This window comes from Pristiophorus japonicus, chromosome 17 (genome assembly GCF_044704955.1).
Source record: "Pristiophorus japonicus isolate sPriJap1 chromosome 17, sPriJap1.hap1, whole genome shotgun sequence".
In the NCBI taxonomy this organism is placed as follows: domain Eukaryota; kingdom Metazoa; phylum Chordata; class Chondrichthyes; family Pristiophoridae; genus Pristiophorus; species Pristiophorus japonicus.
Window position 1 is genome coordinate 109,997,928 of NC_091993.1, and position 20,971 is coordinate 110,018,898.

Genomic DNA, 20,971 nt, shown 5'->3' on the forward strand with positions numbered 1-20,971 from the left:
CGGGGGCTGGGGGGGGGCGGGTACGGGCGGAGTCGGTGACTATTTGTCCTAACTCTCGCTTCTGCGCATGCGTCGGGAGCAGCGGGAGTTAGGACAAATTGTCACTCCGCAACTAAATACCTCATCATGGATGACCTGGACCCAACTGACTGGGGTTTTATTGAATCTTGTGAACATCACATGTCTGGCTAAGCCACTTACAATGCAACAGCTCTACAAACCTGTGGGCATTCTCAGATGCATACATTGTGCTGGGCTTCATGGCTGAGCTGTGCACCATGCAGGCATCTATGCATTAGGAACAATGCAAAGGTGCTTCAAGTTAAAACGAAAAGGTTAAAGTAAATATCTCCCGCTGTGCTTTATATCATGCTTTAAAGTTTGCCAGATTGTTAAACCGACAATACTTTGTGAAAGCACCATACTTTCCAATTAACCATACTGATATGTTTCAAATGACAAAAGGAACACTGCATTTTTTTCTCAGAACTTACCATCATTGGTGTTCTTGGCTGCTCTGCAAAGGCGATCCAGATGGTGTGACAGCTCAGGCAGCTTGATTTTTAGCAGATCATGGAAGACTGCAACGTCAACTGTCAAAGCACTGAGAGTGTTCGCAAAGTAATTGTCTGGAAGAACTCTCTCGAGTAGATAGACCAGGACCTTGGAGGAAAATTACATTCAAAAAGAGCATGAGTTAATGCTAAAAATGAAATCTTTCCTATGAAGTATGTGGTTGTAGTACAGCATGTACCAAAGTATATGATGTTTTTTATTATTCGTTCCTGGGATGTGGGCGACGCTGGCAAGGCCGGCATTTATTGCCCACCCTTAATTGCCCTGGAGAAGGTGGTGGTGAGCCGCCTTCTTGAATTGCTGTTCTTCATAGCAGTTTGATACAATTGGGTGTCTCGTTAGGCCATTTCAGAGGGGAGTTAAGAGTCAACCACATTGCTGTGGGTCTGGAGTCACATGTAGGCCAGGCCGGACAAGGACGGCAGATTTCCTTCCCTAAAGGGCATTAGTGAACCAGTTGGGTTTTGACGACAAACCGGCAGTTTCATGGTCACCATTAACTGATACAAGCTTTTTATTCCAGATTTATTTAATTAACTGAATTTAAATTCCACAGCTGCCGTGGTGGGATTTGAACTCACGTCTCTCGATCACTAGTCCAGTCATCATCATCATGGGCAGTCCCTCGAAGCGGGGATGACTTGCTTCCACGCCAAAAAGGGATGAGTTCACAGGTGTTTCAATGAAGGACCTAATGTTCCAGGTCCCGAACTACATCGTGAAGGGTGGAAGATGCCTGTGCGTGGATTAAAAAAAAAACGTGTGGTGGCCGTTGCACACGAGCATATGGGCTTGACAGAGCTAGGTCCAGTGGCAAGGGTTAACCAAGACTAACTGGAGACCAGCTCTGCTGCACAGACTGAGCGCGCACACATATCGCAGTGTGTGCTGGCCCGTGCTGCCCCTGGGCCCTCGCCTCTCCCGAGCCCCAGTCACTTCCCTCTACGGACTCTTGCCGCTGGTCCAGTAGCACATTAGGAGCAACTTTCTGACTTAGCACTCTCCAGTTAAAGAGTCAAGTACCCCAAAAGTGAACATTTGGGAATGTGCTGCCAACAGTGTGATCCCTGAACATTACCTCCATTATTCTAACACTTTAGTCAAATGTAACCTCACATGAGTATGGGCAGTGGGTCCATTTTTCTCCCCCTTCTCTCCTGAAGGCGCTGACTTTTACTGGGGGGGTGCAGTTCCAAAAGCTTTGGCAGCTCTCCATTGCCTTGCCCAAGTGGCCACTCTTCATGTGTCACCAGGCTATTCAACTGTGGACAGCATCACAGCAGAGCCCTCTTCTAATCTTATCTGATGCTCGAACCCATGCACTTTCAAGAGAACAATGGCCAAACAAAAAAACAACTTCTGCTTTCTAATAAGTGAGCTGGAAGAACGCAGGCATGAGATTCTTCCCCTGCTCTGCAAGGAACTGCAGTAAATAAATCCTGAAAAACATTGAACGGGTTTAACCAGGAAATATCCTGCTTCAATCAAGACTTTACTGCACTGCAGATAAAACCGGCAGTTTGTAAATCACTGAGCCTCAGCCACCCAGCGCCTCAGCAGAATCAAAAACACTTAAAAATATACATTTCACACAAAGTAATTAGACTGATAAAAGAAGTTCTTTTCCCTGCTCCAGGCAGTGAACTTACTGGGGCCAATTGTCACCTCGCCGCCCGTGCACTTGCGGCTAAAAATGGGGTAGAAGTGGGAGCAAAATTGCAGGATAAAGGACAAACCTCCAACTGGCCACTGGAACTTCGACCAGAAACAGGGGCTGATTCGTTCATTATGCAAATTAGGATTACTTTTAGGTTGCCAGGACTCCAACACCATTTTCATCTCAGCCCATTTTGCTATCAACAATTCATCAACCTGTCTGCAAACCATATATGGTACAAGGTCGGAGGCAGCCACTTCCAGGTTTTTTTTTACAAAAGGGATCTACAACTGCTCGACACTGCAAAGGTTTGGGAAACATTTTGCTTGCAACAGTGATTTTGTTTTTGTTGCTTAGGTGATTTCAAAGTGCTAGCAGCGGCCGTACAAGGTGCTGAACTCTAAAGGCGCTCCTGGCCGGCACTTCTGTCTTTGTGGGGAGCCTTCTGGCAAATCCACTCTGAGTACAGAGCCAGGAGGAAGCAGCAAACAGAGCTACAGCTGCAGGAGATCAGCTAGAAGGAGACATTCCTGCAGGAAGTCAGACCGTCCTGACAGAGTGTAGTGGCTCGGTGGGTAGCATGCTCGCCCCTGAGTCAGAAGGTTGTGGGTTCAAGTCCCACTCCAGCGACCTGAGCACATAAATCTAGGCTGACACCCCAGTGCAGTGCTGAGGGAATGCTGCACTGTCGGAGGTGCCGCCTTTCGGATGAGACGTTAACCCTCTCTCAGGTGAACGTAAAAGATCCCATGGCACTATTTTGAAGAAGAGCAGAGGAGTTATCCCCGGTGTCCTGCCTAATATTTATCCCTCAATCGACATCACAAAAACAGGTTATCTGGTCATGATCACATTGCTGTTTGTGGGAGCTTGCTGTGCGCAAATGGCGGCCACATTTCCCACATCACAACAGTGACTACACTCCAGAAGTACTTCATTGGCTGTAAAGCGCGTTGAGATGTCCGGTGGCCATGAAAGGCGCTATGTAAATGCAAGTCCTTCATTTTCTTTTAGGACAACATAGCTGCAGTCCTCTGAGGAGCGGTGCATCAGGAGGCTGCCATTCTCTAGGCGGCTGTCATCGAGCTGTAAGCCCTGCAACCCACAGCCACAGGCAGCACTGAATGCTGTCAAGGCCACTGCAGCCCTCAAATTTGCCTTTGGCTTTTTCGAAGCTGTCATGGGGGATATTAGTAACATCAATCTCCAGCCCACGCCTGCAATTAAGCAGATGACTGATGCCATGGGGTAGAAATTCACCGTTGTCCGAAACGAGTCGCGCCTACTCAGGAGGCTGCCATTCTCTAGGCTGTTGATGTGTTTTGACCACTGCAGTGGATGAGGTGGCCCTCTTGCGCGAAATTTCAGCTCTTTGTCATTTTTTTCCCGCGCGGACCGGAAGTCGGTCATAATGGGGGCGGAAATGCAGCGGTGAGCACGCTAGAGGGTCGGAAGTGGAGGGGGACGGTCTCCGCTGCATAGCACTGATGACGTCATGACACGTGTGTGTCACCACGTCCCTCCCCTTCACTTAAAGGGGAGAGAGCCGCTGCGAGCTCTGCGATTATCTTAGTTCAGTCCACTGGGCCACCAGCCGGACCAGCGGCCTAGCACCCAAGAGGGAGTGCCAACCTGCCTGTTGGCGGCCCGGCCGAACCTGGGGGCATAACTGTCGAGACCAGCTGGCAGTCGGTCGACAATAAAATAAAATGGCGGCCGCGGCAGTGCGCCATCCCCTTGAATGGCCGCCGCACAGCCACGTCGCACACACAGCAAACACTGCACCGACAGAAAAAACTGTCGGGGGCGCCGCTTGGCGGCTGAACATCTTTCCCCCTGAATTTAGGTTGAGGTGCGGGAGATCGGCGGTGTGCGCTTTGATGACGCACTTGGGTGGGGTCGACAGCAGCAGGGCGGAAGTGGGAACGCACCTCGGAGAATTTTGCGAGTGGCGGCCATTCGACAAGAAATCGGCGGCCATTCGACTCCGTCACGTGGCCGCATCTTTCCGGCAGTAGGAGGCATTTTCGGAAGGCTGAATTTCGGCCCCCGTGTGTTTACAAGAGCAACAATTTGCAAGGACAACAGGATGCAGCAGGATAAGGGTTTGGGGTTCGCACAGATTACAGGCCTCCCACAAGTCCAGGGTCTCATTGACTGCACACATGACCCCAATGCTTTCATGAATCACAAGGGCTCCCATTCCATTCATAAGCAACTATTGTGTGACCATCAGCTCTGCATCATGCCGGTCAATGCCTGCTTTCCTGGCAGCTGCCATGATGCTTTCATATTGTGGCAATCACTCACTCCCCAACTCTTTGCCCTTGCACAGCAAGTGAGAGGTTAGCTGTGTGGGGACAAGAGCTGTTTCCTGCACACTTGGCTCATGACTCGAAGTGATGGGTGAAGTGATGGGTGTTACAATTAGATCCACGATCTAACTGGAGCCCTCATCAAGCAGACCACTGGTGTCCACAAGCAACAATTCTGCTGCCTGGACCGGTGTTTGATGACTTCCTGCAATACAGCCCACCAGGAGTGCCCCAAAAATACTCTTGCTTTGCAACGGGGACAATACATGGAGCCAATATTGGGGAGGACGTTCAGTACGATGAGGAAGATGACACCAGTGACATAGAAGCTGGCGAGGAAGAGAGAAGGCTCCAAATCTTGTCCACAGTCATCAGCAGCAGCTCATTGAAGAGCACTTCAGCAGCAGATTTCCCGCTGCCCTGCACTACCTGTCATGTCCAACATCCCCTCCGGTCCTATCATCCTGAGTATTATGTCTGTAATGCACTTTTGAATGACGCCACGAAGCAATGTCTTGTATTCAAACCGTAGTGACCTTGGTCCTTTATTCGTAACTCCAGAGTGAGGCACAAGCATGGTGGGCAGCCTTTTCTACTGGGCCCTGCACACCTATGCAGGTGACCCTCAGGTCTCCCACCGCAGTGCCCTCTGGTGGACAGCCTCTGCCACAGGGGCAGGAAACCCCGGTCTCCACCAGTTGCACCCTCTAGTGGTGTATATACATACACAGTGTAAACTTTATTGATGTTACCTGATGTACTAAGTCTCCATCTTATGCAACTATACAGTGACTACACAGAGAGTATATCTATAATCTGCATATATAACACCGAGAGAGCAATTTGTCCCATTCCCATTACATGACTACCCCCAGTACCCATTCATCTGTGTGAGAGTAGATTGTAGGACACCCATGATTTGACTGAAGCCTTCAATCCATTTGGTCTCCCAGCCTGTAAAAGACAGGGGAGACAGTGGAGCACAGAGCCTGCATGGCTCCTGTGTTAATATCTGGCAAAGTTGGCCTGGCTGCAGCATCCATTGAGGTGATCAAACACTCTGCGGTTGACTACAGAGCGCCGATGCCATTTGCCAGAATCCCACCCGAGTTGGCACTGGGCTCCTTCAACCCTCCGACATGTTGCGGAAGCTCCGGGGCAGGCAGTCCAATACATTCAGCAATTTCTGGTGCACAGAGGGCCATTCTTCATTTAAAGGCTGGCCCCCTAAAGTCTGCTTCTCTGCCCTCGACAGCAGAGCCAAGAAGTGAGCTTGCCCTGGGAGGGGCCGTTCCCCAGACTGTCGTTTCCACCTACACCTGTTCCTGCTCACGTGCTCAGTGAAGCAACGCAGACACCTCTAAATCGCTCTTCTATATCACGCAGGGTGCAAATGTCACCACCCAAGAGATTGCCGTCTATTTTGGGTATGAGAACACTTTGTTGAGTTAGTACGTATCATTGGAATACTAATATACTCTTCCATACATTTCCAGTCCTTTCTCTTTTCCAGTCCCCTGCACCATTTGCAACTGAGAGAGATGAAGAAGACCACATACTTTGACCAGCCCTCGTTGGTGCCACACTAACTGTTTGGAGGTGGATAACAACATTCCTTGGCTCTGTACTGCTTCCCACATTTCCCTCCCTCAATTGTGCATCATTCTGAAGAACGGTATGTTAATGTATTTAGGTACCACATGACTATACTGCCCTACTTAGACATTTATTTAAGGCACGAGGATCATGATTCAAACACTGCTGGCTGCACAATAGACTATTCAAGTGAAACATATGAAAGGAAAACTATAGCGCTATCAGGCGCAGATGCATTCAGGGTTTCACTGCAACATGGAGGGGGATTCATGTCCCCACTATAATACAAAGCTGTTCCCGGGATAGCCATGCAACTGACAATCTCGTAACATAGCAATAACCGGGAATACAGTAATAATACAGAAACCCCTTCAGCACATTATGTGTCACGAGTGATTTGACACAAGAATATTATTACCTTTGAGAAAATGGTCAGTGTCACAGACCAATGCTAATCGATGCTCCAAGCCCTCTGTCAAACATTAAGAGGGCGAAATTCGGTACCGTCCCGTTTGGTAACAGCCGCGAGGTGGGAGTTCCTGTGCCAGGTGCGGAAGTCCCGCCCCACAAGCGATATTGGGCTTACCGCCCCCGACAGGAATTGCAGTGCAAAATCTCGGGCTGCAGTCCCCGTCGGAGGCGCTACGCGATGGGATTCATTGCTCCGGCGGGTAGACAGGCCCCTCCCCTTTCATTAAAGGGGCGGGCCGAGCTGCCGAATCTGCGGCCGGGAACCGGGGCCATCGCTGGCCCACCAGGGAACGGAATGCCGTGGCAGCAGCGTCCTGGGGCGCTAACGGATTTTCGCTCCACGGTGAAAACGGGACACTGCGCACGGTGACGCCATTGTCGTGGCCGGCGCAGTGGCCTGTGGCGCTACCGGTAAGAGCGGGGCGCTACCTGGTACCACCGCCGCTAAACTCCCGTGGAATATCGTGGGAGATGGTCGTGTCGCCGTACCTGGGCGAAAGTCGTTTGCATCCCGTTAGTGCTAGCGGGAGGCACAAACCACCCGAATATTTGCCCCTCAATGACTCAAATAGAATGATTTTGATTTAGCCATGGCACCAGTATAGCAATACATTCGCATTTTACCTATAAAGAAATAAGGAACAGTGCCCACTGAACATGCTTACATCTGGCAACTGTCTTCAGGGTTTGCAACAGAAAGGTTGTAAATGCACAGCAGATTAGACAGCATTTGAAAGGAGAAAATAGTTTATTTATTTGGGCGAGACCCTCAGTCTGGACTGGCCAATTCTGAAGGAAGATCATACTCAAAGCATTAAGCTATCTTCTCGTTCAGAAGCTGACGGAACGTTGTGCATTTCCCAACATTCACAATTTTCTTAAACTCTGCTCGGGATCCGGCTCAAATTGAAAATCCACTGCTCCTGGGGATTAAACGGCAAAAGAAGCTGCTTTCCTCAAGGAACAAATCTATTTCAGGAGAAGGCTTTAGATAAAATTAAAACCTCTACCTGTAATACACCGCAGCAGGAGCAGTCAAAGAGCTTTGATGTGCCATTCTTTGCATGGTGTCGTGTCAATCTACAGGATTTCAGAGAAGGAAAGTATTCAAAGAAGCATTTGGTACAATATAAAACCTGTACACCCCTCGAAAAAGCTCCTCTTGTGCAGATAAGCAACTAGGGTCAACAAACAAGGTATTCATCTATAAATGCAAATCCAGTGGATTGGGAGAGTTATACAAAAGCAACAAAGGGAACCTGTATAAAGAAAGTAAAAAGAGGTGCAGATAAGAGAATATGTAAAAAAAATTGTGAGGAATATCAAAGCCAGCAGTAACAGCTTTTATAAATATATCGAGAGAGAGAGAGCGGTAAAGGAGAATGTGGGCCCATTAAAGACAGATGCGGCTAATGAACTGGCAGACTTGTTAAATTAGTCAAGGAGAGGAAGTTAGTGGATTTACTATAAGTAAAAAAAAAGTTAATGGATTTAAGATAGACAAATCTTCAGGACCTGATGGTTTTTACCCCAGAGTATTAAAAGGTGAAAACATTGTAGATGGGCTAGTCATCATTTTACAAAGCTCTAGATTCAGAAATTATGCCACTGGGTTGGGAAATTGAAAATGTTTTAAGAAGGCAGGGAGGAAGAAACCAGGTAACTACGCCCCTATTAGTTGAACATCAGCTGTGGGGAAGTTACTGGAATCTATCATCAGGAACTGAGTGACTGAGCACTTGGGACAAATGTGAGCGTGGATTTGTGAAGGGTAAGTCATGTCTGACTAATCATTGAATTGTTTGAGGAGGTGACGAGCATGGTTGATTGGGGGGCTGACAGTGGAAGATGTCTCTACATCGGCTTCCAGAAGACATCTGATAAAGTTCCGCACAAGAGATTATGAGGAAAGAAGAAAGTGCACGCTATCAGTCAACTTAGCGAAATCATCTGGAACTTGGCTGCAAGGTAGGAGACAGAGAGCTGGGATAAAGCGAGCATTCTCTGATTGTTGGGAAGTGACAAGTGGTATTACCCAGGGATCTGCACTGGAGTCCCACACTTTCTCCATATATATCAAGGACTCGGATGAAGAAATAGAGTTGTATATCCAAGTTTGAAGATGACTCAAAGTTAGGAGGCAGAGCAAGTTATGTAGATGGGCCCAGGAAGTTGCAATGGAGCATGGAGAGATTAAGTGAGTGGGCAAAACTGTGGCAGATGGAGTTCAATGTGGGAAAGTGTGAGGTCATCCACTTTGGATCCAAGAATCACAAATTGGAATGCTTTCTAAATGGTGAGAGAATAGGAACTGTGGAGGAGTAAAATGATTTAGTTGGCATGTACACAAATCATTCAAATCTAGTGAACAGATAGGTAAAGTAATCGCAGAATGATACAGCACAGAAGGAGGCCATTCGGCCCATCATGCCTGTGCCTGCTCTTTGAAAGAGCTATCCAATTAGTTTCATTCCCCCACTCTTTCCCCATAATCCTGCAATTGTCTCCCCTTCAAGTATTTATCCAATTCCCTTTGGAACGTTATTATTGAATCTGATTCCATCATCCTTTCAGACAGTGCATTCCAGACTATAACAACTGACTGTGTAAAAACATTCTCCTCATCTCCCCTCTGGCTCTTTTGCTAATTATCTTAAATCTGTGTCCTGTGGTTACCAACCCTTCTGCCACTAGAAACAGTTTCTCCTAATTCACTATATCAAAACCTATCATGATTTTGAACAGCTCTGTGAAATCCCCCCAAACCTTCTCTGCTCTAAGAATACAATCCCAGTTTCTCCAGTCTCTCCGCATAATTGAAGTCTTTCATCCTTGATACTGTTATGTATTTAACCCCTTGCAACCTGTATTACACTACCACCAGAGGGCTTACCTGTTGGGAGTCCCAAGGGATGCTGGGATCCCTTGGGAGCACGGTATATAAGCAGGCCACCCACGAGGTATCTGCACTCTGGAGTCTCATTAAAAGGAGCTAAGGCCACACTTGCTCATTGTACACAGTACTCAGTTTCATCCTTTATTATGAATGCATCAATTGGCGACGAGGTAACGAACAACCATGCAAAAATGCAACGAACAGTTGGTATCCTGGAGAAGTTCCAGAAGGGGACTATTGGATGGCCTTTGTGGAGAGATTCAACCAATACTTTGTGGCCAACGAGCTGGAAGGGGACGAGAACGCTGCCAAACGAAGGGCGATCCTCCTAACTGTCTGTGGGAGGAATCTCCTAGCTCCGGTAAAACCAACAGAGAAATCCTATGAAGAGTTGTGTACGCTGGTCCGGGAGCACCTAAAGCCTAAGGAAAGCATTTTGATGGCGAGATATCGGTTCTACACGTGTCAACGGTCGGAGGGCCAGGAAATGGCGAGCTATGTCGCCGAACTAAGGCAGGACATTGCAAATTTGAGGGATTCCTAGAACAAATACTTCGAGACTTTTTTGTACTGGGCATTGGCCATGAGGTATTCCTTCACAAACTGTTGACAGTTGAAACTCTGAATCTAAGTAAAGCCATAAAGATAGCCCAGGCATTTATGTCCACCAGCGACAACACCAAACACCACAGAGTAAAGCAGTTGCGGCCAGTACTGTGCACAAATTAACGTCGTTTTTGAGCAGGAATATACATGGCAGAACGTACACGCCGGCTGCTGCTCGACCTCAGATGACCCAGAGTGCACCATCAATCGTTAATGCGAGGAAGTTAACACCTTGTTGGTGCTGTGGAGGTGATCATTGGCCCCATCACTGCTGCTTCAAGCACTATGCGTGCAACGGTTGCAGAACAATGGGACACCTCCAGCGAGTGTGCAGGCGAGCTGCAAACCCTGCAAACCACCACGTTGCAGAGGAAGATAGATCCACTGTGGATCAGGCTGAATTGGAGATTTGTAGCAAGGACGCAGAAGTGTACGGGGTACACCACGAAATGTCCACCAATAATGTTGAAAGTTGAACTGAACGGAATTCCAGTATCTATGGAACTGGACATGGGTGCGAGTCAGTCCATAATGAGTGAAAAGGCCTTCGTCAGGCTGTGGGGCAACAAGGCACACAGGGCCAAAGCTTAGCCCCATTCACACCAAACCAAGGACTTACACCAAGGAACTAATCCCTGTAATTGGCTGTGCAGAAGTCAAAGTCTCCTATGATGGAGCAGTACACGAACTCCCGCTGTGGATTGTGCCAGGGGATGGCCCCATGCTGTTTGGCAGAAGCTGGCTGGGAAAAATCCGTTGGAACTGGGATGACATCCGAGCGCTTTCCTCCGTCGACGGCGCCTCATGTGCCCAGGTCCTGAACAGGTTTCCATCGTTGTTCGAGCCAGGCATTGGAAGCTTCTCGGGGGCGAAAGTGCAGATCCCTTTGGTTCCCGGTACGCGACCCATCTACCACAAGGCACCAGGCGGTACCATACATGATGCGTGAGAAAGTGGAAATTGAGCTGGACAGGCTGCAGCGAGAAGGCATCATCGCCCGGGGGAATTCAACGAGTGGCCAGTCCAATTATCCCCTTACTTAGAGGACGGCACAGTCAGAATTTGTGGGGACTATAAAGTAGCGAATAACCGTTTTTTGTTACAGGACCAGTGCCCACTACCCAAGGCAGACGACCTATTTGCGACCCTGGCTGGAGGGAAGATGTTCACCAAGCTGGATCTGACCGCAGCCTACATGACCAGGAGCTGGAGGAGTCTTCGAAAGACCTCACCTGCATCAACACGCACAAAGGTCTGTTCATCTATAACAGATGCCCGTTCGGGATTCGGTCGGCTGCGGCAATCTTCCAACGGAACATGGAGAGCCTGCTAAAGTCAGTTCCTCGCACCGTGGTTTTCAAGGATGATATACTGGTTACAGGTCAGGAAACCATTGAGCACTTGAAGAATCTGGAAGAGGTTCTTAGTCGGTTGGATCGCGTGTGACTCAGGTTGAAATGCTTGAAGTGTGTTTTCCTGGCGCAGGAGGTTGAGTTCTTGGGAAGAAGAATCGCAGCAGACGGCATCAGACCCACTAATGCCAAGACGGAGGCCATCAAGGACGCACCAAGACCACAGAACGTGACGGAGCTGCGGTCCTTCCTATTTCGGTATTTTCCTACCTGGGTTATGCACCATGCTAGAACCCCTACATGCACTACTGCGCAAGGGAGACGACTGGGTATGGGGAAATTCACAAGAGGCTGCCTTTAAGAAAGCCAAGAATCTGTTGCGTTCTAACAAACTGTGTGTCCTGTATAACCCGTGTAAACGATTAGTGCTAGCTTCATCATACAGGGTCGTGTGTGTGTTACAACAGGCTAACGAATCGGGGATCTTGCAACCGGTCGCTTATGCGCCCAAGAGTTTGTCCAAGGCCGAAAGAGCCTACAGCAGGATTGAAAAAGAGGCTCTGGCGTGCGTTTACACAGTAAAGAAAATGCACCAGTACTTATTTGGCATCAAGTTTGTGCTTGAAACTGATCACAAGCCGCTCATATCGCTGTTCTCTGAGAGCAAAGGGATGAATACCAATGACTCTGCCCGCATCCAGAGATGGGCGTTCACGCTGTCGGCTTACAACTATGTAATCCACCACAGACCGGGCACAGAGAACTGCGTTGATGCTCTCAGTCGGCTGCCATTACCCACCACCAGGGTGGAAATGGCACAGCCTGCGGACTTGCTCATGGTAATGGATGCATTCGAAAACGAGAAGTCCCCCATTACGGCCCACCAGCTCAGGACCTGGACCAGCCACGATCCTTTACCGTCCTTGGTAAAAAAAAAGTGTACCCCATGGGAGCTGGTCCAGCTGAGATGCAGAAGGCAATTAAGTCGTTCTATAGGCACAGACGAAATGTCCCTGCAGGTGGACTGCCTGTTGTGGGGCAATTGCGTGGTGTTGCCCAAGAAAGGCAGAGATACGTTCATTTGTGAACTGCACAGCACCCACCCTGAAAGCCATAGCCAGGTCCCACGTGGCCCGGCATCGACTCAGATTTAGAGTCATACGTGCGCCAGTGCAACACTTGCTCTCAGCTGAGCAATATACCCAGAGAGGCACCGCTAATTTTGTGGTCGTGGCCCTCCAAACCGTGGTCGAGGATCCACGTGGACTATGCGGGCCCATTTCTAGGCAAAATGTTTTGACTGTTGTGGATGCTTACTTAAAATGGATTGAATGTGCAATAATGTCTGTAAGCACGTCCATGGCCACTATTTAAAGCCTACGAGCCATGTTTGCCACGCACGGCCTGCCTGATGTTCTAGTCAGCGAAAATGGGCCATGTTTCACCAGTGCTGAATTCAAGGAATTCATGACCCGCAACAGGATCAAGCACGTCACATCTGCCTCGTTCAAGCCCGCATCCAATGGCCAGGCAGAACGGGCAGTTCAGACCATCAAGCAAAGCTTGAAACTTGTGTCGGAAGGCTCCCTGCAGACCCGGCTATCCTGAGTGATGCTCAGCTATCGCACCAGACCCCATTCACTCACCAGGGTTCCCCCAGCCGAGCTGCTCATGAAAATGGCGCTCAAAACAAGGCTGTCTCTTGTCCACCCTGATCTCCATGATCACGTGGAGGGCAGGCGGCATCAACAAAGTGTGTACCATGACTGCGCAAATTTGCCACGCGATGTTGAGGTCAAAGACCGTGTGTTTGTACTCAATTATGGATATGGTCCCAAATGGCTCGCTGGCACAGTCATAGCCAAAGAGGGGAGTAGGATGTTTCAGGTCAAATTGGCCAATGGACTAACATGCAGAAAACATTTGGACCAAATCAAATTGCGGTTCACCAACAGCTACGAACAACCTGAAGAAGACACCACCAACTTTGCACCTCCAATACACACACAAGTGGCAAATGACATCATGGTTGACCACGAAGCTGAACTCACCATCCCCAGCTGCCCAGCAGCCCAGTGAAGAACTAACCAACTCACCCACACCCGCATTTGTACCGAGACAATTGACAAGGGAGCGAAAAGCCCCAGATCGTCTCAACTTGTAAATAAGTGTACTATTGACTTTACGGGGGAGTGATGTTATTATATTTAACCCCTTGCAACCTGTATTACACTACCACTAGAGGGCCTACCTGTTGGGAGTCCCAAGGGATCCCAGCATCCCTTGGAAGCACGGTATATAAGCAGGTCACCCACGTGATACCTGCACTCTGGAGTCTCATTAAAGGAGCTAAGGTCACACTTGTTCAATGTACACAATATTCAGTTTCATCCTTTATTATGAACGCATCAGATACCATTCTAGTTTATCTCCTCTGCACCCTCTCTAAGGCCTTGACATCCTTCCTAAAGTGTGGTGCCCAGAATTGGCCACAATACTGCAGCTGGGGCCTAACCAGTGTTTTATAAAGGTTTAGCATAACCTCCTTGCTTTTGCACTCTATGTAAAGCTAAGAATCCCATATGCCTTTTTAGCAACCTTTGCAACTTTTCCTGTTACCTTCAAAGACTTGTGTACATACACCCCCAGGTTTCTCAGTTCCTGCACCCCCTTTAAAATTGTACCATTTAGTTTATATCATATCTCCTCATTATTCCTACCAAAATGAATCACATCACATTTCTGTGTTAAATTTCACCTGCCATGTGTGCCTGCCCATTTTACCAGTCTATCTATATCCTCTTGGAGTCTGTTACTATCCTCCTCATTGTTTCGTACATTTCTGAGTCTCGTATCACATGTAAACTTTGACATTTTGCCCCGTATACCCAAGTCCAGGTCATTTATTTTTGATCGAAAAGGCTAATAGAATATCTCAAGGGGGCGGGAATACGGAGCGGATGAAGTGATGCTTGAGTTATGCACAGCCGTGGTCAGACTCCATCTGGAGAACTTCATTCAGAGGCCTGATGTGATCGGGGTATTTAAAGTGATAAAGGGATTCAATAGGGTAGCGACACAGAAACTATTTCCTTTGATGGGGGATTTCAAAGCAAGGAGGCACAATCTTAAAATTAGAGTTAGGCTATTCAGGAATAAAACCAGAAAGCACTTATTCACTCAAAGCAATCTGCAATTCTCTTCCTCCAAAAAGCTGGAATGTTGGGGTCAATTGAAATTTTCAAGACTTAGATCGATATATTTTTGTTCAATAAGAGCACTGAGGAATATGGATCACAGGTGAGTAAACAGAGTTGAGGTACAGATCAGCCGCGATCTGATCGAATGGTAGAATAATAAATGGGAGGATATGGAGAGGTGTGGAGCATCAGCGGGACCTTGGAGTATATGTCCACAGATCCTTAAAGGTAGCTAAGGTAGGTAAGGTAGTTAAAAAGGCATATCTTTATTAGCCGAGGCATAGAATATAAGAGCAGGGAGCTTATGCTTAAATTGTATAATACTCTGGTTAGGCCACAGCTTGAGTACTGGAAGGATGTGATTTCACTAGAAAGAGTGCATAGGAGATTAATGAGGATGTTGCCAGGAACTTTAGCTGTGAAGAAAGATTGGATAGGATATTTTCCTTGGAACAGAGGAGGCCGAGGGGAGATTTAATTGAGGTGTATAAAATTATGAGGGGCCTAGATAGAGTGGATAGGAAGGATCTATTTCCCTCAGCAGAGGGGTCAATAACGAGGCAGCATAGATTTAAAGTAGTTGGTAGAAGGACTAGAGGGGAGGACCAGAGGGTAGCGGGGGTCTGGAACTCACTGCCTGAAAGGGTGGTAGAGGCAGAAACCCTCACCGCATTTAAAAAGTACTTGGATGTGCACTTTAAGAGCCGTAATCTACCGGGCTACGGACGTAGTGCTGGAAGGTGGGATTCGGCTGGATAGCATCTTTATGACTGGCACGTACACGATGGACCAAATGGCCTCCTTCTGTATCGTAATTTTTCGACGATTCTTCTATAACAGGCCCGAGGGGCTGAATGGCCTACTCATGTTGCTATGAAACTGAACAGTGTCATTTTTATTTTCCAATCTACTTTTAGCAATGATGCTAAAGCAGTAACAATTATAGCCAGACACTGCCGTACTCAATGTAAGTGTTTCAGTGAACGAGAGGGAGAGCTGCAGTCTGGCTCTGTCCAGGGTCCGTGTTGTAACTGGTTTATAGATAGAACTGCAGTGCAGGGAATCATTTCAGTTGGTGAACATGTCACGGGCAATTTCCCATTCTGATGATCAAAGCCATGCAACCCAGTAGTGATTTGAATAAAACATTTTGACAGTAGAATCCCACCAGATACTTTATCTACATCAAGCAAAATATTGCCAAAAGAAATGACAACAGTATGGGGTAGAAAATTCAGGCTTGCTCATTGTGGGGGACGCAATCTCTGTGCCCGAATGGTGAGGCTCGAAGTGTCCCCTGCTGTTGTGTATGGAATAACTGTTAGACTGAGTACTGTTTAACTCCAAGAGGTATGATCTTGGCTCAGCTTTATAAGGCCCAAAGTGACTAATATACAAAATGGCTGGCCTTTTATACTTGGGCTACACACTTATGAGTGCAGCCCAATGACCTCCAACAGTGACGCCATCTAGTGGCTAGTGATCCCAAAAGTACATACATGACAATACCCCTCTCTGAGATATTAACACAGTCTTTTACAAATTGAGACGGTCCGGTGTTTTACGCTCCCGGGTTGACCGTCTCAGTTCAACTCCCACCTTGGGTGAGTGTTCAGAGTCTGTTGTGGCTGGTGGCTGGGTGGCTGACCTGGTGGGAGTGGCAATGGCCATGTCAGTGATTAAAAGTCCCATTCACTGATGACCACTGAGTCCTCTGATGACTGGGGGTAGGTTGTTTGGTCGTCGATTGTCTCTTCCTCCGACTGTTCCGGTTCGTCTGTGTGCCGAAGCTTTGTCTGATCCATATGTTTCCAGCATGTTTGCCAATTTTTGAGCTTGACAATAAATACTCTGTTGCCCTCCTTGGCCATGACAGTACCAGTGATTCACTTGGGACCCTGACTATAATTCAGAACATATACAAGATCATTTATAGAAATATCGCGTGACACAGCTGCGCGATCGTGATACCCTTGCTGACTTTGTCTTTTACGTTCAACGTGGTTATTCAAGTCAGGGTGTACAAGAGATAGCTTGGTCTTAAGACCCCTTCATCATTAGTTCAGCAGGCGAGACCCTGGTAAGTGTGTGTGGTCTTGTCCTGTAACTAAGCAGTATGCATGACAGGTGGGTCTGCAGTGACCCTTGGGTTACTCGCTTCATACTCTGCTTTATGATTTGGACAGCACGTTCTGCTTGCCCATTGGATGCAGGTTTGAACGGTGCTGACCTTACATGTTTGATACCATTGAGTTTCATGAACTCTTGAAACTCCTGACTGGTGAAGCACGATCCGTTGTCGCTAACAACGATGTCAGGCAGACATTGTGTCGCGAACATGACACTGAGATTCTCAATGGTAGCTGTGGATGTGCTGGATGACATGATTATACACTCTATCCACTTCGAATATGCATCCACCACAACTAAAAACATCTTCCCCAGGAAGGGACCTGCAAAGTCTATGTGGATCCTGGACCATGGTTTCGACGGCCACGAACTCAGACTCAGCGGTGATTCCGCTGGTGCTTTGCTGAGCTGCATGCAAGTGTTGCACTGATGCACACATGATTCCAGCTCAGAGTCAATTCCCGGCCACATTACATGAGACCTGGCGATGGCTTTCATCATTACAATGCCAGAATGTGCACTATGTAGCTCACGTACAAATTTCTCTCTCCCTTTCTTGGACATAACAACACGATTGCCTCACAGTATACAATCCGACTGAATAGACAGTTTGTCTTTGCAACGAATGTAAGGTTTGGTCTCCTCGCACATTTGCTTGGGTATGGCAGACCAATCACCTTTGAGGATGCAACTCTTCACCACCGATAAAATCGGGTCCTGGCTGGTCCAGGTCTTAACTTGTTGAGCCGTGACAGGGGTTCCTTCGCTCTCAGAAGCATCCATAACTAACAATAAGTCTGCCGTTTGTGGCGTTTCCACCTCCGGTGTGGGCAACGGCAGACGGCTCAAAGCATCGACACAATTCTCGGTGCCAGGTCTATGGCGAATGACAATCATAAGTGGATAATATCAGCACCCACCTCTGGATGCGGGATGAAGCATTGGTATTGATACCTTTGTTTTCAGAGAACAGTGAAATGAGTGGCTTGTGATCTGTCTCCAGTTCAAATCGAAGACCAAACAGGTACTGATGCATCTTTTTAACCCCATACACACAGGCTAGTGCTTCTTTCTCTACCATGCTGTAGGCTCTTTCCACTTTAGACAAACTTTTTGAAGCATATGCGACTGGATGAAGTTTTCCTGACTCATTAGCTTGTTGGAGTTCGCAACCAATTCCATATGATGAAGCATCACAGGCCAATACTAAACGTTTACATGGGTCAGAATGTTTCAGCAGCTTGTTAGAGCAAAGCAAGTTAGTGGCTTTCTCAAAAGCTCTGTCTTGAGATGCCCCCCACACCCAGTTGTCGCCTTTTCTTAGCAGCATGTTCAGTGGTTCTAATAAGGTGCTCAATTTAGGTAGGAAGTTACCGAAGTAGTTGAGTGGACCCGGGAACGAACGCAGCTCCGTCACATCCTGCGGCTTAGGTGCATCCTTGATGGCCTTGGTTTTCGCATCCGTGGGCCTGATGCCGTCAGCAGCAATTTTCCTCCCCAGGAATTCGACCTCTGGTGCCATGAAGACGCACTTCGAGCATTTCAGTCTGAGTCCCACTTTGTCCAGATGATGTAGAACCTCTTCCAGGTTGTTTAGATGTTCGTCGGAGTCACAACCTGTGATCAGGATATCATCTTGGAACACGACAGTTCTGGGAACGGACTTCAGTAGACTCTCCACGTTCCTCTGAAATATTGCTGCAGCCGAGCGAATTCCAAAAGGGCACCTGTGATAAATAAACAGTCCTTTATGCATGTTAGTGCACGTCAGTCACTTCGGCGTCTCGACCAGCTCCTGTGTCATGTAGGCCGATGTCAAGTCCAGTTTGGTGAACAACTTCTTCCCGGCTAGCATTGCAAACAAGTCATCAGCCTTCGGTAATGGGTACTAATCCTGTTTCGAAACCCTGTTGATCGTAGCCTTGTAGTCTCCACAGATTCTGACTGTGCCATCACTTTTCAGCGCAGGAACAATGGGGATGGCCCATTCATTAAACCGATGATATGATCCCTTCACGCTGGAGTCTGTCCAGATCGATTTCGAACTTCTCCCTCATCATATACGGAACTGCCCGAGCTTTATGATAGACGGGCCTTGCATCCGAGTCCACGTGGATCTGCACCTTGGCTCCCGTGATGTTGCCGATGTCTGGTTCGAACAGTGAGGGGAACTTGCTCAGTACTTGGGCACATGTATCTTTCTCCAACACCAACGCCTTGATGTCGTTCCAGTCGCATCCGATATTTTCAAGCTAGTTCCTGCCGAACAGCGTTGGGCCATTGCCTGGGACAATCCATAGCCGTAACTCATACGACACTTTAATTATTGCACTGCCAATCACTGTTATGAGTTCTTGGGTGTATGTGCGCAACTTGGCATTGACTGGACTCAGCCTAGGCCTCACAGCCTTAGGATCCCACAGCTTGTCGAATGCCCTCTGGTGCATTATCGGTTGACTCGCCCCCGTGTCTATTTCCATCGATACCGGCACCCCATTAAATTTCACGTTGATCATTATCGGTTTGCTCTTAGTTAGGAATGAGTACAGTCCATACACTTCCTCCTCTGGTATCTCGGATTGCGTATCCGGATCCGCGCTAGTCTGACCATCATCCTCCATGTGGTGTGTCGCAGCACGCTTGCTCATCTGCGGACACTTGCTCTGGAGATGCCCCACTCTCAGACAGCCTTTGCAACTATGTTGCTTAAATCGGCAATGCTGGTGCCGGTGATTTCCCCCACAACGCCAACACGGAGAAATCGGATGCATTCCCGCTGGCGGACTTTGGGCAGCCACAGATTTCACGTATGCAGTCGGGTAGGCCCTGCCCTGTGCCGCTCTGCCAAACGCCGAATCAATCATATTTACAGTACTTGCCGAGTTTCGATTTTTCACTGATATCTGCTTTAGACTTCTATCCGTCGTCATGATTGACTGAGCGATCGTGATGGTCCTGTTCGAGTCCAACGTCTCCACCGCCAGTAGCTTATGCAGGGCCACCTCGTGGTTGATGCTGATTACAAAGAAGTCCCGCAGCATGTCTGCCAGCATAGCCCTGAACTTACACGGTCCTGTTAGACGTCTCAGGTCGGCAACGAATTCCGCCACATTCTGGCCCTCTGAGCGAACGTGCATATAAAATCTGTATCTCGAGATGATGATGATGCCTTCATCTGGCTTAAGGTAGCCCTGTACCAGTGTACACAATTCTTCGTATGTTTTCTCTGTTGGACTCACAGGCAGGAGTAGATTCTTTATCAGATCATAAATTTTTGGACCGCAAACCGTGAGGAACACTGTCCAGCGCCGATCTGCGTCGCTGACCTCCTCCATTTTGTTGGCCACAAAGAACTGGTTCAAACAGCTCACAAAGTCTTCTCCTTCGACAAATCGCTCCAACAATCCAATTGTGCTCATTTTTGCATGCAAAGGTTCTTGTTGCCTCGTCGCCATATGTTGTGTATACAATAACTGTTAGACTGAGTACTGTTTAACTCCAAGAGGTATGATCTTGGCTCTGCTTTATTAAGACCCAAAGTGACTAATGTACAAAATGGCTGGCCTTTTATACTTGGGCATGAAGCCCAATGGCCTGCAACAGTGATGCCACCTAGTGGCTAGTGATCCCAAAAGTACATACATGACACCTGTGAAGAGCCAGGTGGTGGAGTCAACGGAAATTGGGTAAGAGAGGGCCAGGGGAAGGGGCTGGCAATCAGAGGCCAGGGGTTGGGAGGGAGGGGCGGAATCGGAGACCAAGGATCGGGATATAGGAGGGCAGGGAGGGGATCGGAGGCCAGGGAGGGGGATGAGAGACCCAGGGTTCGGGCTATAGGGGCCGGGACAAAGTTAGCGGTGGCGATTAGGAGGGGGGCTGGCAGGCGGTGGTTGAGCAACCGGCCACAGTCTTTAAATGTAGTTTTGGGACAAACATTCTCGCTCTTCCCGGCTCCATATTCAGGTAAGTACATTTCAAAAACATCTCTCTTTGGTAGCAGGTGGTCCCAAGATCTGGTTTTACTGAGGTAAATCAAACCTGCAGTAGGGGCCTCAGACAGGCGTTAGGTGCCTTGTTTGCATATGCAAGAGGCCTGACGGCAATTTCAGGCGTGCGCACGGTATGATAGTTATCCCAATATGGCGGCCGGTACACTTCCAGTTGGAAATGTT

At 48.2% G+C, this 20,971-nt stretch overlaps 1 protein-coding gene across 1 annotated transcript in view; it reads right to left on the bottom strand.

Annotated features, from left to right (window-relative positions):
• LOC139228026 (TBC1 domain family member 30-like) overlaps nt 1-20,971 on the bottom strand; it is a 103,574-nt gene that overhangs the window by 29,683 nt on the left and 52,920 nt on the right. The window contains exon 6 of the mRNA XM_070859174.1: nt 495-663. Coding sequence (XP_070715275.1) covers nt 495-663 — 169 coding nt within the window. The remainder of the gene's footprint in view (nt 1-494; nt 664-20,971) is intronic.